Genomic DNA, 17,929 nt, shown 5'->3' with positions numbered 1-17,929 from the left:
TGATGGACATCTAGGTTGTTTCCATGTTTTGGCTATTGTAAATAGTGCTGCGATGAACATCGGCGTGCATATATCTGTTCTTGTTATGGCTCTCATATCTTTTATTCTTAAAAATGGATTTCTATATTGAAAACAGATGAGTCTTAAGATCTAAGATATCTAGTATCATAATCTGAAAATGGACTTCTCCTCTTTTTTTTATCATTTATATCACATGATTTCACTCAATAAACATTTGAGTGCCTAGGACGTGTAAGACACTGTGTCAGATGTATGTGACACAACTCCTATGCCCAGAATTTTTAGTCTAGTGGGGAGGACAATGTAAAAGACTTCAAAGTGCTATCTATATAGGTATATACAAAGTATAATGAGAATAGGAATGAAAATGTGGTTCTCAGGCATTTATATTCCGTAGATAACATTCCGTATGTCTGCTTACCTGGATGGGAACACACAGAGCAATGAGCCAGTTTTTTAACAACTTGTGTTTGTGGATCAGAGTAACAAGATTTTTCATTCCACTCATTAAACCTTTAGTAGAAAAATTTAAGAAGAAGAAGAAAAAAAAGAAAAAAACAATAGTAAGGCACAAAAATTCCATGTTCTCAAATGTTATGCTGTTCTGTTCCCTTTCATCTGCCTACTTATCCTTTGATGGCAGATAAAGTTGCTGGTCCAACTTTCCCTGAGAGCGCACTAGTCTATGTACTACAATTTTTAAACCTATAAAAATTACATATATTCATTCAATATTTTTTTAAGAATCTTAAATTAGGCAGTAATATGTGGAGAGGATAATTTGTATATATCTTGTTTTCGATCTCTTGTCTGTGTGCCAGAGTATAAAACAAACAGAATCATATAAATGAACATTTTTCTGTATCAAAAATAAGAATGAAGGATAAGGTATAAGACTAAATAAAATATTACTTCCATTTGCACCAACCAGGAACTCCCACCAGGGCGGTAGTTAGCTATTAAAAATAAAATGTAACTATTCTGAATTATGTTCCTCTATTTATTGAAGTTAAAGTTTTTTAAAAAATTCTGACTTATCGATATCTTCAATTCACTATATAGCATTTCTTTGGTAGCATAGTGCCTAAGGCACTTGACTGCTAACCAGAAAGCTGGAGGTTCAAACCCACCGGCCATTCCTCGGGAGGAAGATTGGGCAATCTATTTCAGTAGTGATACTGCCTCGGAAAGCCAAGGAGAGGTCGCTATGAGTCAGGTCCGACTCGATGGCAAGCAACAACAACAACAGTTAGATTAAGTATTGAATTTTTGGAATTTCTAACTCATTTTGTACAAAGGCCAAGTATAAGCTTGCTAAAAATTAGCATTTATTTCTGCTGGATAAATAATAAATGGAACTCCAAAAATAACAAATACTGCGAGGAAAATGAGTCTAAATTAATCATCAGAATTATACATGATTTTAAAAAGAAATATAGTTTTATTATTTTAAAGTGTTAAGACAAATATTTAATGAAATGTTGCCAACAGTACGTTATTTACAGGATCTGTTTCAACAAGAATAATCCTGTACTTAGGAAATTACCATATCTGTTTCCTATTCTATTTTAATAACTATTATTTTTATATTAGTCCCAAATGATTTCTTAACTTCACCCATAAGTCTAAATATACCTTTTCTTTCCTGCTTTGGCAATGTAATCACTGATGTCAATAATGGATTACTGAAGTCTTAGATCTAGCAACAGTTTTATAGCTGAAAGAAAACATTATAGGTAAGGGTACAGTGATTTGAAATTATTTTCATGGCAACTCCTTTTTCATTCTACCACTTAACATTACTGTTTGGACACTCATTATCTCTAACCCATGAGAGACCAAGGAGGTTTTAAATCGCCCAACATAGTTCTTTTCTTTACTTATTCTACACCTTACTGTCATCAGCATTAATTTTATAAAACACTATTTTCACAAAGTAAATATAATTCACATGCTTTTTAGATAATAAATAGCACAGTTTCTAAATTTCAATAACATCTGTACCTTCATTATCTTTAAGTATCAAACTATAGAGTCTAAATGGATTATTATTAAATGTATAGCTACAGAACAAAGGGCAGTCAAGTAAAAATGTTGATTAAGTATTTTTTATTAAATGTCTGCAATGTAACACAGGTATTTCAGTTACAGAAAATAAATACAAAAAATCAAAGTGTTAAATATAAAATTCTTTAATATGTTTATCTTTACTTGGTTTTAATAATTGGAAGGAAGATTGGGCAATCTACTTCTATAGAGATACCACCTAGGAAACCCAAGGAGGGGTCGTTATGAGTCTCAGTCGACTACAGCAGTAAGTGTGGTTTTTTTTTTTGGTTGGTTTTAATAAAGTGTGAAATAGTCTGTGGCAAAATGCCTGTTGTTGTTGTTATGTGCCGTTGAATCGGACCCGACTCATAGCGACCCCTCCTTGGGTTTCCGGAAGTAGATTGCCCCATCTTCCTTCCGAGGAGTGGCTGGTGGGTTTGAACCGCCAGAATTCTGTTAGCAGTCAAGTGCCTTAGGCACTATGCTACCAGAGCTCCCATGGCAAAATGCCTTGGGTTATAAATAAATGCATTTGACATTATAGTAACTGTGTTTGTAGTGAGCTGATTTTTTTTTTTTTTAAATATAGTATGGCTTCGAGCATACATTTTCATCCTTTCTTTGGAAAGCTTCAGAATAAATGAAAATAAATGATTTTAAATGAAAATTTAAATGAGCTTAAAAACAAAATCCTATTTTAGAAAAATATAATCCTTTTTGTTGTATTGGCTATTAAGTTAAACAAGAATGAAAGTTCAATGTCACATAAAAAATGTAATTTTTAGTTACCTTTGCAGTAAACTTTGCCCTTTCAAAGTCTGTATAAGTTTTAAAGCTTGCTCTTTTCCAACTCCAGGAACTCCCTTTCAGAATGTGGAGAAAAAAAAACACTTAATCACTAGGAAGTGGTTAAATAAAGTGTGGTATGTCCATTCAACGGAAGATTAGGCAACTGAAAGAAAGAATGAGGTATCTCTCTATGTAATGCTAGGTAAAAATGGCCAAGATGCACTATTATGTATAAAACAAAAACTGAGAGATTAGTTTATAAGTTTATAGTATGAACTACACTGGTAAATTAAGTAATAATAACAATGTTAGTATATATAAACAAAAAGGCAAAACAGTATTTTTACTACTGACAGTATTTATTTTAGGGGAGGAAAGGACAGAATTTTAGAGGGCTTTTATGTTACTTATTTTGGTAGTATTTTAATTTTACATAATTGTATTTGTAATCAGGAAAAAGTATGTTTAAGGCATGGACATCCAAACAGAATAAAGGGGAATTTAGTGTTAACTCTCAAAATGAAAAAATTAAGAAAATTAAAATAATACAAGTTTCCAATGCAAGAAAAAACAACAAATAAACACATATTCATATGACAATTTCCAGGTTAAATGAAATCCTGTTCCTACAAAATTTATGAACATGTCCTTATAAATCGGTGTGCTGTAGTCCGTATGCAACAGAACAGACATATCAGTGTTAAAATACTTTCAAACTGGTTAGTAAATAGTTACCATCCACACATTCTGGATGCCTGCCTACATACACGGTCTTCCCTCTAAGCTGAATCTACCATTCCAACCTACCTTTACTCAGGATTCAGGTACTAAAAAGGTAGCGCATGGCATAGGAGAGGGCATGCAAAACCCTGCTCCATCTCTACAGCCTAGTCTGTGCCAGTTGTTAAATATTTTGAATATCACCCTTTATGTATTATCATTTATTTATATCTTAAAATTTTTGAAGGCAATATATGATCACGTGACCAGAAAAACCAGATGGTGCCAGGCTACTGCTATCAACCACTCAGAAGGGGATCAGTGCAGGAGATCCTGGATAGAGTAGTAGAACAAAACTCAAAGTCATAAAAAATGACCAGGTTTGCTGGTCTGATAGAGCCTGGTGAGATCCCTAAGACTATGGCCACTAGTCACTCTTCAGGTCTAGAACTAAACTCACTCCTATGGCTTCCAGCCAAATAAAAGACAGGCATAAGGAGTGAACATTTATATCAGGTTGACCATGGGAGAATAGAAGGGCAGTGTTTACACAGGGTTATAGCTTGGGGGGTGGGACAGGAGTGCATGGGAGGGAAGGACACAGGGAAGAGAACTACAGGGAGGAAGTGGGAAAAGAGCTGTTACACTGCAGGGAATTGCAGTCAATGCCATAAAATGTGTATGAACTGTTGTATGGAAAATGATTTTGCTCTGTAAACTTGCACCCAAATCACAATAAAAATTAAAAAAAAATTTTTTTGAAGGCAAATTATGTTAGCACATACTCTTAAAAATATTTAAGTAGAAGAATATATTAAAAAAGAGCAGTTCTGGTTACATAAGATACGAAAGGACAAAATGGCTGAGGATAATAGACAATTTAAACACCATTTTAGTTAAAGTTGGTTTCTGTCAGTTCAAGTTTGCAAAATTTTCTTAAATTCAACATTGATCTGTCTCTAGATTTTAATTATCATATAATTACATATGGGAATTATAGTGGTCTTCATTTCAAATGAGAATTACAATAAATGAATTATTTTTAAGTTATTTAAAAGTTCCTTGTATTTGCTTTTCTTATTAGTAAAAAAAATTGCAATCTGTTTGGCCATTGATAGAAATGATGTTTACTAATTTTACTATCCAGCAATTTCTTCCTTTCTTGCTCAGGTGAAAAAAAAAAAAAAGTCATTCTTCTTTAGACTTTTCTTGGGGATAAAGGTATAATGAGGCATTTGGTAAATAAGGAAACAGAGATGATCAGGAGGACATAATGATGGGACTGCATAGTTAAAAGTACAATACCAGTCATTTTATATTTTTAAAATGAGGGTATACTCATAATTCTTAATTCATCACTTACTTATTATGCCTATTTGTTACAGAACACAATATTGTGCACAAAAATAAATATATTCATGAACAAAACTCAATGCAGTGCTCAGAGGCACAGAAAGATGAATACCTTACATCAATAATCATGGTACCTACCTAGCAACAGTAATAATTACACCAAGCACTTCTACAAGTGAAAAGGTACAATGGAGATTAAAAACTAAAAAAGAGACAAAACAGTGACAGAAACTAACATTGGTATGTATAATAAAAGATTATTACCTGTATTTCTTTAAAAACATAGTCAAAGTGGAATGTGAACCTCTTTTATTAACCTAGAGTACTGATATACAAGCTTCAGTACTACTCATTATTCTATTCTAATTTATACAAATCAATGTTACTATGGCTCAGATTTTCAATTCCTTTTGAAATGCTGATTTATGTTGGGCAATCCTACTTCCGTAGTGATACTGCCTTGGAAACCCAAGGAGGGGTCGCTATGAGTCGGGGCCGACTCGATGGCAAATAACAACAACAACAACAACAAAATAATACTTTAAATTAGATTTCTATTTAATCATATAACCATATTATATTCATATTTAGAAAGCATGTAAGGTACTAAAAGACACACTCTGAATAGTAAATGAATGTGACAATTTCAGTGTACCTTTGGAAGATAATCACAGCCAAGTAGTATTGCTAGCCCCACCAGAGCATCTCTATCCAAACCTAGTTTACTCTTGATAGACGACATTGTGTAACAGTCAACATGTGGGTCCTAAAACAAAATACAGATTTAATCTTCAAAATATATTTATATATTAAACACAATAATCTATCATTCTCTCTAAATGTTTAATTATTCCTAAAAACTTAAGGAAATTATCCTGATCAACAGAATCTACCCAGAAACTGATACTTCACTATCTAGAAATAACGGCACAGTTTCAAAAACAACTGAACAAAATAAACAATAACTAATCCTCATGTATTGACATGGTTAGGTTCTAAAGAGCAGGTCATTTACATGAAAATTGGTGTAATGTAAAAATGAGGACTTTTTCCCCAGACCATTCATTTACCTTTTTTTTTTTTTAGTTTAGAAAATATCATTATGGAAATAATAACATTTAAGATTTACATATTTGGAAAATATGGTCACAGAAATAATAACAGCACTAAATCTCAGCTGTTATTATTTCTATGATCATATTTTCCAAATTAAAAAAAAAAAGAGAGATAGACGGTTTCAAAACAGGAGAAACAAAAATAAAACACCCCGCTATTTCCACATAATGCTGATTTTCACATAACAATCTGGTCTTTGGAACCTAACCATGTGGATAAGTGAGGAGCGGATACAGTTTATATTTTTAAATTGTTTTTGGTTGAGTCCCACCACTCGTCTGTCAGTTTTCATACTATTTGCATGGTTTATGTATTGCCATGATACTGGAAGCTATGCCACCAGTATTTCAAATATCATCAGGGTCACCCATGGTGGAGAGGTTTCAGTGGAGCTTCCAGAACAACAAAGACTAGAAAAAAAGACCTCGTGGTCTACTTCTGGAAAATGTGGCCAGTGAAAACCTTATGAATAGCAGCCGAACATGGTCAATAGACTGCCAGAACATGAGCCCCTCAGGTTGGAAGGCATTCAAAATACGACTGGGGAAGAGCAGCCTTCTCAAAGGAGGATCAACCTGATGTGCATGAATAGAGCTTTCCAGATGTTCATCTGCTGATGTGACATAACTTAAACTATCTGTTAATAACTGGAACGTGGAATTTATTAAGTATGAATCTAGGAAAGTTGGAAGTTGTCAAAAATGTAATGGAATACATAAAGACTGATATCCTAGGCATTAGTCAGCTGAAATGGACTGGTATTGGCCATTTGGAATTGGACAATCACATGGTCTACTAGGCTGGGAATGACAACTTGAAGAGGAATGGTATCACATCCATCGTCAAACAGAACATTTCAAGATCTACCTTGAAGTACAATGCTGTCAGTGATAGGATAATATGTATATATCTACAAAGACCAGTATGGTAGTTAAAGTTGTGTAGCAACTTGGCTGGGCTGTGGTTCTGAGTGATGCTGGAGCTGGATGTAGTTATTCCCCATGATGGGACTGTATCAACTCCATGGCTGAATCTGCTATGAGCTGCTAATTAGTTGCCTTTGGGGTGTGGCCTACTTCCAGCATGTAAAGAGAAACTTTGAGAAAGGTCTCCAGCTTTTTGGCCCATCTGGATCCTGCATTTTGCCAAATCTTCATCTCTAGTTCCTGGACTTGAGTGAGTGGCCTGCAGTGTTGCCTGTTGATCTTAGAATTGTTCCCAGATTTGGACCAGTAGCCTGCCATGTTGCCTACAATTTTGAGATGGTACCATTTTACCTGCTGACCTTGGGTTCATCAACCTTAGCAGCCAGCAGATGTCTGAGTTAGGAGATGCCTCTAGCTACAGCAGGCCTGAAATAAGAGGCAGAACTGAAACTCAAGGTCAAGGAGCCTTCACCAAGCCCCTAGAGCTGACATTCTGAATTTGGACTTCTAGCCTCTTAAACTATAGGAGAATAAATTCCTGTTTGTTAAGCCATCCACTTGTGGTATTTCTGTTACAGCCATACCAGAGAAACAAGACAACTAGTTAATACAACAATTTTTCAAATTTATGTACCAACCACTAAAGCTAACGTTGAAGAAATTGAAGATTTTTATCAACTTCTGCAATCTGAAACTGATCAAACATGCAATCAAAATGCATTGATGATTACTGGTGATTGGAATGCAAAAGCTGGAAACAAAGAAGAAAGATCTGAGGTTGGAAATAAACAATGCCAGAGATTGCATGATAGAATTTTGCAAAACCAATGACTTATTCATTGCAAATATATTTTTTCAACAACATCAATGGCAACTGTATATGTGGACATCACCAAATGAAATACACAGGAATGAAACTGTACATCTGTGGAAAGAGATGATGGAGAAGCTCAATATCATCAGTCAGGACAAGGCCAGGGGCCAACTATAGAACAATCAATTGCTGATATGCAAGTTCAAGTGGAAGCTGAAGGAAATTTTAAAAAGGCCATGAGAGTCAAAATATAACCTTGAGTAAATGTCATCTGAATTCGGAGACCATCTCAAGAACAGATTTGAACACCAATGCCCGTGACCAGATGAGTTGTGGGATTACATCATCCATATTATACATGAAGTAAGCGAAAGGTCATTAAAAAGACAACTAAGAAAGAAATGACCAAAACAGATGTCAGAAGAGACTCTGAAACTTCCTTTTGAATGTAGAAGAGCTAAAGAGAATGGAAGAAATGGTGATGTAAAAGTGCTGAACAGAAGATTTTAAAGGGTAACTCGAGAAGTTTTATAATGAAATATGCAAAATCTAGAGTTAGAAAATCAAAAGGGAAAAACATACTCAGCATTTCTCAAGTTGTAAGTACTGAAGAAAAAATTCAAGCTTTGTGAAATACTGAAGGATTTTATAGGCAAAATATTGAATGATGCAGGAAGTATCAAAAAAAGATAGAGGCAATAGAGAGTCTCTATACCAAAAAGAACTGGTTGACGTTCAGCCATTTTAGGAGATAACATATGATCAAGAACTGAAGCCCAAGCTACACTGAAGGCACTGGTGAAAAACCAGCCTCCAGTAATTGATGGAATGCCAACTGAAATGTTTTCAACAAACATGTGCTAGAAGTGCTACTTTGTCTACGCTGAGAAATTTGGAAGAGTGATACCTGGCCAACCAACTGGAATAAAGTCATATTTGTGTCTATTTCAAAGAAAGGTGATATAACAGAATGTAGAAATTATCAAGCAATATCATTAACCTCACAAGCAAGTAAGATATTGCTGAAGATAATTCAGAAATGGTTTCAGAAGTACATCAATAGGGAATTGTCAGAAATTCAAGCTAGATTCAGAAGAGAACATGGAACAAGGAATATCACTGCTGATGTCAGACAGATTTTGGCTGAAAGCAGAGAATACCAGAAAGATGTTTGTGTCTTATTAACTATGCAAAGGCATTGGACTATGTGGATCATAATAAATTACAGATAACATTGTGAAGAGTAGAAATTCCAGAACCCTTAAATGTGCTCATGTGGAACCTTTACACAGATCAAAAGGCAGTAGTTCAAATAGAAAAGGAGCTATTGCAAGGTATAAAACCTGGAAAGGTATGTGTTAGGACTGTAACCTTTCAGCGTAGTTATTAAATCTGTATGCTAAGCAAATAATGCAATAAACTAGACTGAAAAACTGGAAGAATGAGGCATAGGGATTGGAAGAAGACTCATTAACAATCTACAATGTGCAGATGACATAACCTTGCTTGCTTGAAAGCACTTACTAATGAAGATTAAAGACTACAGTCTTCAGGACGGGCTATACCTCAACAAAGAACAAAAATCCTCACAACCAGCCCAATAAGCAATATGCTAAATGGAGACAAGACTGACACTGTCAAGGATTTCATTTTACTTGGATCTGCAATTGGTGTCAACGGAAACAGAAGTCAAGAAATCAGTACTATGACGATGTAGTACATTGGACAAATCTGCTCCAAAATATCTCTTTAAAGTTTTAAAAAGCAAAGATGCCACATTGAAGACTAAGGTGCACCTGACCCAAGCAATGGTATTTTTGATCACTCACATGGATGTAAGAGATGAACAATGAATGAGGAAAACCAAGAAAGAATTGATGTCTTTGAATGATGATGTTGGTGAAGAATAGTAAGTATACCATGGACCTCCAGAAGAATGATCAAATCTGTCTTGGAAGAAGTACAGCCAGAATGCAACTTAGAAGCAAGGGAGACTTTATCTCACGTACTTTGGACATGTTATCAGGAGGGATCCATCTATGGAGAAAGACAGTATGCTTGGTAAAGTGCAGAGTCAGCCAAAAGAAGAGGACCCGCAACGACATGGATTCACACAGTTGTTGGAACAATGGGCTCAAGCATAGCAATGATTGTGAAGATAGCACAAGACTTGGGGAGTGTTTCATTCTGTTTTGAATAGGGTTGCTGTAAGTCAGAACCAACTGAGTAGCACTTAACAACTAGATTTACTGATGTGCTTATTGCTGTGATGAGTCTACTTATGGATTATTACTCTGCAGAGGAGGCTTGGAGAAGACAAAGCTAGATATAGCCAGACTGTTTAATTGGTGGGCCCAGAGCTTAACCACTTCACCTTCCTTCTGTGCTCGGTCAGAGCTTTCCTTGTGGAGCTGCCTCCCGAGCTCCAGTCTCATCCCTGCAAGGCTTGCATTCAAGATTCTGGAGCCTGCTCTGCTCTCTGGGGTGAGCCAGAGCAGCTTAGGGTGCTGAGAGCCTGGCAGAGCACATGGCTCCACTGAGGTGGAGGTTTCAGGCCCAATTTGGCTTACTTTGGCATGTCATTAAACTTGCATAGTTTTCTGCCAAATACCTTCTCTGATGCCTCTTTCATTTCATCTTTCCCACCCTAAAGCAATTTTGAGCTATAGGGCCTCACAGGAGTTGGGAACCCAGAACAGGCACTTGTGGCTAGGTGCTACCTTGGTATCAGCATGGAGGAGGCCATGCCAAGGACAAAGCTGGCATGGCAGCAGGATGGTAAGGGACAGTGTGGGCCAGCTTCTCAGAGGCTGTCTTAAGACCCACCTCCAGGGAAAAGACTCTACAAAGCCACTGCCTTCATACTGTGAAAAATAATTGGATAGAAAAGTTTTTACTACTGTTGTAAATGCAAAATTTCATGTAATGAGATAGCAGAAAAGGAATAGGTATACAGTAATCAATGTTTTCTTCTCCAGTGCTTTGCTTTCTGAGTCTAAGAAAACATATCTTCATTTTACAAAATTCAATACTGTAAAATATGAATTGTAGAAAGTAAATATCCCGTGTAATTACATTACCTAAAGTTAACTATTATTAGCAACCAAAACCACCTCTAACGAGTCGATTCCTACTCATAGCGACCCCCTTTGGGTTTCCAAGGCTGTAAATCTTTATAGAAATAGACTGCCTCATCTTCCTCCCACGAAGAAGCTGGTGGGTTTGAACTGCTGACCTTCTGGTTAGCAGCCAACTGTCTTACCCACTACGTCATCATAGCTTGCTATATATAGTAGTATTTATTATTATATTTTTGAGTAAAAATAGGATAATAGAAAAGTACTGATTTGCACTATTTCCACTAACATGCCTGGATATCAGTGTAAATAATACTTATCTTTTTAATGACTGCTTTCTATTATATAATAGGAACTGTGAGACTATGTTTCTCAAAACAGGGACACTGTTAGCATTTTGGGAAGTATAACAGAATTGTCTTGCAAGAGGTTTAGCTTGCTTGGTACCAACCAAGTATCTGTAGCCTTCCTTCCCTAACCCTGAATTATTACAGCCAAGATGCCACTGGCTGAGAAGTATGTAATGTATTTAACCATTTTAGTAGGAAGACTGGGCAATCTACTTCCGCAATGATACCGACTTGGAAACCCAAGGAGGGGTTGCTATGAATTGGATTCGACTTGATGGCAATGAGTTTGGTTTTTTGGTTTATGTTATAGTGAACATTCTTATACAACTCATCTTGCATATAAGGAAGGTGTTTTTGAGGATAAATTACTAAAATGGAAACTATGAGTCAATGTAATACATTTCATATGTAATTTTGTGATAATAATATTATTAAAATTGATTTAGAATTAAACCATGTGAAACAAGCCATGCTAAGGAGAGATTCACACTGCAAAGAGAAGGAACTATGTGGCAATAATATTTTTAATAACAGTAAATGTTTACCTAGCAAATGCTTTATGCCAGATATTATACTAAATACCTAACAGGTACTATTTGATTTATTCATTGAAGAGTTCTTTAAAAGAAGGTAATTTGTAAAAACAAATGTAGAAAAAGAGAAACAAAAAAATACCTGTGTATTCATAGTGAAATTCCTGTAAACAGTCTGTGCCCCATAAAGGAAAGCATCTCCATCATTGGTGAGGCATCCATCTACATAACCATTAGCATTGAGGTAAGCACACATGGCTTCAGCTTCCCCAGAAGCTTGAACCCATGGAATGCCCAAGCATTGTAGCATATCAAGGCACTGGAAAGAAAAAAGAGGTGCAAGAAATCTAAGAATGATTTTACTGCTAGTATCTTTACTGTTTTTCACTATGTTATAACCATTAATAATAATTATTTAGATGCTTTAAAAATTATATTTAACAAACAATTGGAAATTTGAACACTGTGTTTGATGGCATTAGGAATGATTTTAAAAACTTCAGGTACGATAATAAAAATTATATAAAGAGTCATTATCTTAGAAAGAAAGGTACCTAAATAGAGAATGAAATGATACGTCTCTGGGATTTTCTTCAAAATAATGTGGGAGTAGGGGAGTGGATGGAGATATTGACAAAATAAGACTGGCTAAGAGTTGATAATTGTATAAACTTGGTGATGGGTTATTCCTGTATTGATTAAAATTTTTCTAGAATAAAAAGTTTAAAAATGTTTAATGTCAATTAAAAAGTAATCCATACTCAACTTTATTTTGTTAAATGCTAACATCTTAAGATTTTGGGAATATCTTTAAATAACTAAACACATTAAGATTTACATCAATAAAACTGCAGTATTTTTCTCCCATCGTAGTCAGTTGAATATGAACGCTTCTAGAGAAGATGTTACTATATAATTTTGGCTTGAGGATTTAAAGCTCTTTTACCTCATCTTGCCTCCTCCTGTACAATATGTTAAAACTGTCAAGTTGTGGAAAACCACAGTAGGGATCAGTTATTGGTGTCCTCCTAGGAAGTCAAATGTCTAAATGGAATGATTATTATCATTGTGCTAATTCATAAGTAATCCACTGTGATTCTGAGGGTTATGATTTTATACCAATTGAATAGCTTGTAGTTTATTTAGCCTAGTGCAATATGCATGAGAGTCTAAAATCAGAGGTACTTGGTATATGTAAAGAGACGTCTGAAAGTACAGCCTTAACTCCATCTTAAAATCTTGACATGAGTCTAGAATCCATGTGGCAGTTACCTTTCTAACAGCAGTTTCTCTAATCTTTGTGTCAACCTAACCATATAGCCTAAAAAAAAAAAAAAAAAAAACGCACTGCTGTCAAGTCAGATTCCACTCATAGTGACACCTCCTTGGGTTTCCGAGGCAATATCGCTACGGAAGTAGAATGCCCAACCTTCCTTCCGATACAGCCTAAAGGAAATTTTTTTTCCCCTCTCTCTGTGGTTGGCCAGATGCAGGATGTCAGAATCTACTCCCAGGGGGTCTTTCCTTTATGGTCAAACAGATGCAAGATGCTCTAGTTTATGCCCACACCGTCTTGATGCACAGCATTATCAATAAATCTTTACAATGGACTACTAAGAACAGTCAGGATGGAGAAAGCAATGTTAATAGCAGGTTCTCAGAAAAACTGTCCTGCCATTGTCCTATGACCATCCTGTAAAAAACTGAAGACCACATACGTTTGCAATTATGCACCCTTAACCAATCATGTAACCCCACATACGTTACCCACCTATCCCCACTAAGTACCCACTGTCTCAGATATCCTGCCTTCCACTCTCATCTTTCAGCCTATAATGCTTTTGTAGCTTTTCTTCCCGATTCAGGTGCAAAGGAATGCTTGTAATTCTTCACTGTCAAGTGGAGCAGCCATAGTCACTCTGTGAATCTGGACATTTTTCCCAGTGTGGACCATTTCTAAGGAGCTCTGGTAGCACAGTGCATAAGGCATCTGACTGCTAACCAGAAGGCTGGCAGTTCAAACCCACCAGCCGCTCCATGGAAGGAAGATGGGGCAATCTACTTTTGTAAAGATTCATCACCTTGGAAACCCAGTGGGGGTTGCTATGAGTTGGAATTGATTCGGTGGCATCGAGTTTGGCTTTGGACCATTCCTGGACTTTTAATAAATCTCTTAATTTTACTTTTTCAGAATGTGAGTCTTCACTATAGGACACTTGTCATATATCACTCTCTTCATAATGAGGAATACTGGGTATGGAGACAAAAGATGGTTATTTACTTGTAGTTTCTAGAGACTGACAGAGTAAATATCATCACTTTTTTTGACTGATTGTTTGCATGTTCTATATTACATAAAGAAATCGCCTCATATGTTCCCCAAAGGGGATAAGGCTCAGAAAGACAAAACACTATGTCAAAAAAAGGTACTTTTCAGGACTTAGGCTGGATGACTATAGGGAGACCATTTTACTATGGGTGGATAATCTGGCTTTATTGCAACACCATAGTTGCTTTTACCCCACCTCTAGATGGGAAATAGCATTTCATAATAAACAAAAGAGTCTGAAAGTTATTTCAGTTACTTGTTCTATTTTTCATTCTAACTTTTTTCAGAGAACCAGCACAAAATTTGCGATGAGGCTGGTTACAACTTTCCCTCCTCTTAAGTCTGTACTGAAGGAGCTCTGGTGGCACAGTGGTTAAGGCATTTGGCTGCTAACCAAAAAGTGAATGGTTTGAACCCACCAGCCATTCCATGAGAGAAAGATAAAGCAGTCTCCTTCCATAAAGATTTACAGCTTTTGAAACCCGATGGGGCAGTTCTACTCTGTCCTATAGGGTCAGTGTGAGTTGGAACCGACTTGAGGGCAGTGCATTTATTAAGTCTGTATGATGTGGGGTGGAAGTGGTGATGAAGAATTAATTTGTGTTTTTCACACTTATATTTAAAAGATGGCAATGGATTAGAAGAAACCAGGGCTTAGTAAGCGAGGGTATAGAAATATGAAAATGAATAATGATTGGGTAATACTGCATTGACACAAAATGCCTAACAGCACAATAAATGCAATAAAAAAAATATGAATGGATGGATTAGTTTTCTTAAGAAGAGATGGACATCTTTTTGCTTTATACAGGGTATTTATTGCCCTACGTATGGAGAACTACGTATATTTCCAGGAACTAATTATACAAGAAATACCGAATGCAACACAGATATTTTCCTCACCGACTACTGATAGTCATTAAAAATAGATACAATTTTAAGAGAAAAAAATGCAATGCCTTTTATGAAATATGTTATTTTTAGCCAAAGATAAAAAGGCAGGGAAATGAATTAAAAACAAATGTGATAAAAGGTTTGTATTTTTAATATATATGGAACTTGAATAAAAGAAAAAAATTAAAACCTCAAGAGATATGTGGGGAAAGGACATTTCCTAAAGAGGAACTAAAGCTAGATTAGATGTTCACACTATATATAAAAATCTTTGTTTTTGCATACTAAGTGTGCAAAAACAAACCTCCTGTGGTGTAGTGAAACACATGGTATGGCTTTTCTAGCCATAAGGCTTTGTAAACTTCATGGAGGAATTTGCTGTGAGACACTGAGTAGCTTCTGATTGTTAAAATCATCCACCGGGGTATTTCTGTTGGGAGCAGCACAAAGTAATGTTCTGGGAAGTTAGCTCTCTCTCAGGTGTTTAGAATTTTAATGTTATGATTGGTTAGTTTGGCCACTCTGCCAGGCTCAAAAGAAGGCCTCCTAGAGGCAGAAGTCTCTCTGACTGCTGGTGGAGAAGGATGTGCTGCTGAGAGAAATGTACTCGTGAGAGAAATGCACTCCTGAGAGACACATGCTGAGAGACACACGCTGCTGGAAAGAGACGCAAGAGACATGGCACTGCTGAGAGAGACACCAAGAGACATGCACTGCTGGGAGAGAGACTATGAGAGCCTGTTGACTGAGACATGGCAGGCTGAAACAAACTGAGCATTTTTCCTGAACTTGAATTGTAGCCTGGTGCTTCCCTAATAAACCCCATAATCTGTGAGTTCTGTGTGGCCACTGAATTACTGAACCCAGCAGAAAGGTGATGAGTGCTGTGGAAGGAACGGTTGGTGTCAGAGTTGGTCAAAGGGCTGGAGGGAAGCAGCATGTCTGGCCTTGCAAGAATAGGCCTTGGGCTATTGATGGTGATTCTGTCTTCCTCTTGTGGGGTTGAAGAGTTTGGTAGCATAGTGCCTAAGGCACTTGACTACTAACCAGAAGGCTGGTGGTTCAAACCCACCAGCCACTCCTTGGAAGGAAAGTTGGGCAATCTACTTCTGTAGTGATACTGCCTTGGAAACCCAAGGAAGGGTGGCGATGAGTCGGGTCCAACTCGATGGCACATAACAACAACAACACCAGTGTTCTTGTGGGTACCCTGAAATTGCTTAGGTCTATACTGGCAGAAAGTAATTAGGCAAAAGCTATACAATAATTTCTAAATTTTGGCCTATCAATCCCACTTTAGGTAACTTTATTTTAAAATCATAAATCACAAGAAAAAGTTACGTGTACAAAACATGTTCTTCAAAATTTCATGTAAGATAGTGGGAAAAAAAAACCCAAAAGGGAGCTAGCAATATATATACAATCACGGGAATGATTAACAACTTCATACATGTGGCACAACCATTTTAAATTATGATTTTGAATAAAAAGTCTTAATATGGAAATATGGGTATATGTTAAGTGAAAAACCCAAGACAAAAATTATTTGAAACTACTTCAGCAACTCTTTAAAAATATATACATTCACAAAGAGACAAAATAACAGTACCTTCTTTTGCTTTAATTATGTATCAAATTACAGGTGATGTCTCCTCTTTTTTTTTTTTTTAATTGTGATTTGGGTGAAGATTTACAGAGAAAATTCACTTTCCATACAGCAGTTCACATATACATTGTCTCATGTCATTGACCACAGTTTACCACAATGCAACAGTTCCCTTTCCACTTCCTCCCCATAGTTACCTCTTCCCAGTGTCCATCTCTCCATACACTCCGGCCCCCTGAGCTGTCTCCTGTGCATAAGCAGTCCATCTTTCTCCCATGATTGTTCTCTCCAAGGAGTGTATCTACTTGAGGTAAAAGTTCAACTCATATGCCTGTCTTTTGTTTGGCTGGAAACCACAGGTGTGGGTTTAATTCCAGACATGAAGGGCAGCTAGGGGCCATAGTCTCAGTGGTTCCACCAGACTCCATTGGACCAGCAAACCTGGTCCCCACTTTTCTTTTTTCCTCCAAATGATTTTGAGTTTTGTTCCACATTGTTCTCCTTCTCTATCAAGGATCTCCTACATAGATCCCCTTCCAAGTGAATGACAGTGGTAGTCAGGCACCATCTAGTTCTTCTGGTCTCATAGTTGTATACGCTGCAGATCGGATGGTGTACCAGTTGCTAGGACTGATTGTTTCCATGAATTTTGGTTTTCTTCATTCTTCTTTGCTCTGGATGAGGAGAGACTCATCATTGCATCTAGATGGCAGCTTGCTAGCTTTCAAGATCCCAGTTGCTACTTGTCAGAGTAGGAGGTGGAACAATGTTTTGTATAGTATGTTATGCCAATTGAGCTTGATGTCCTCTGCAACTATGGTCCCAAGCCCACAGGTTCAACTACTCGGTCCCTCTGGGTAGCTGGCTGTGACCAAGCAGTGACCACAACTTTGCCCATTGTCAGCACTAGTATACACCTGGGAATTCTGATCATTCATATAAACTTACAGGACATATATATTCTTGGATACCCTCCCCATTTCATAGACATTATCTCAATGTTTAGCCTGTCCACCTATCTATCCACCCATATAACTATGTTTGCCTTCACTGACAACGCAGTACTATATGTGCAAAAGGGTTTGTATTTGTTGTCTGTACCTCCCATGTACCTCTCTCTGTCTTTCTCATCCTCAGTGGTGCCATACTGGTCACTCACATTTGGTACATTGCCCTTCTCTTCACCCAAATCAATACTTTATCTATCTAACAGCATTCCCTCCCCTCCCCTTCCACCCCTGGTAACCAACAAAGAAAATTTCTTTCTATAGATAAACCTTTCCTTAACTTTCACAATAACAGACTAATATAATATTTGTCCTTATGTGATTGACTTATTTCATTCAGCATAA

At 36.6% G+C, this 17,929-nt stretch overlaps 1 protein-coding gene across 1 annotated transcript in view; it reads right to left on the bottom strand.

The window, feature by feature from the left end:
* The window catches only part of GEN1 (GEN1 Holliday junction 5' flap endonuclease), a 37,187-nt gene that overhangs the window by 9,903 nt on the left and 9,355 nt on the right, over positions 1–17,929 (bottom strand). The window contains exons 3-6 of the mRNA XM_007947483.1: positions 11,891–12,067; positions 5,588–5,698; positions 2,860–2,933; positions 443–534 (exon numbers count right to left, since the gene is read on the bottom strand). Of these exons, the coding sequence (XP_007945674.1) occupies positions 443–534; positions 2,860–2,933; positions 5,588–5,698; positions 11,891–12,067 (454 nt within the window). The remainder of the gene's footprint in view (positions 1–442; positions 535–2,859; positions 2,934–5,587; positions 5,699–11,890; positions 12,068–17,929) is intronic.

The sequence above is a fragment of the Orycteropus afer genome, unplaced genomic scaffold, assembly GCF_000298275.1.
Source record: "Orycteropus afer afer isolate SDZICR_OR568_19922 unplaced genomic scaffold, OryAfe1.0 scaffold00187, whole genome shotgun sequence".
In the NCBI taxonomy this organism is placed as follows: domain Eukaryota; kingdom Metazoa; phylum Chordata; class Mammalia; order Tubulidentata; family Orycteropodidae; genus Orycteropus; species Orycteropus afer.
This window is presented reverse-complemented; position numbering and strand designations above follow the sequence as displayed.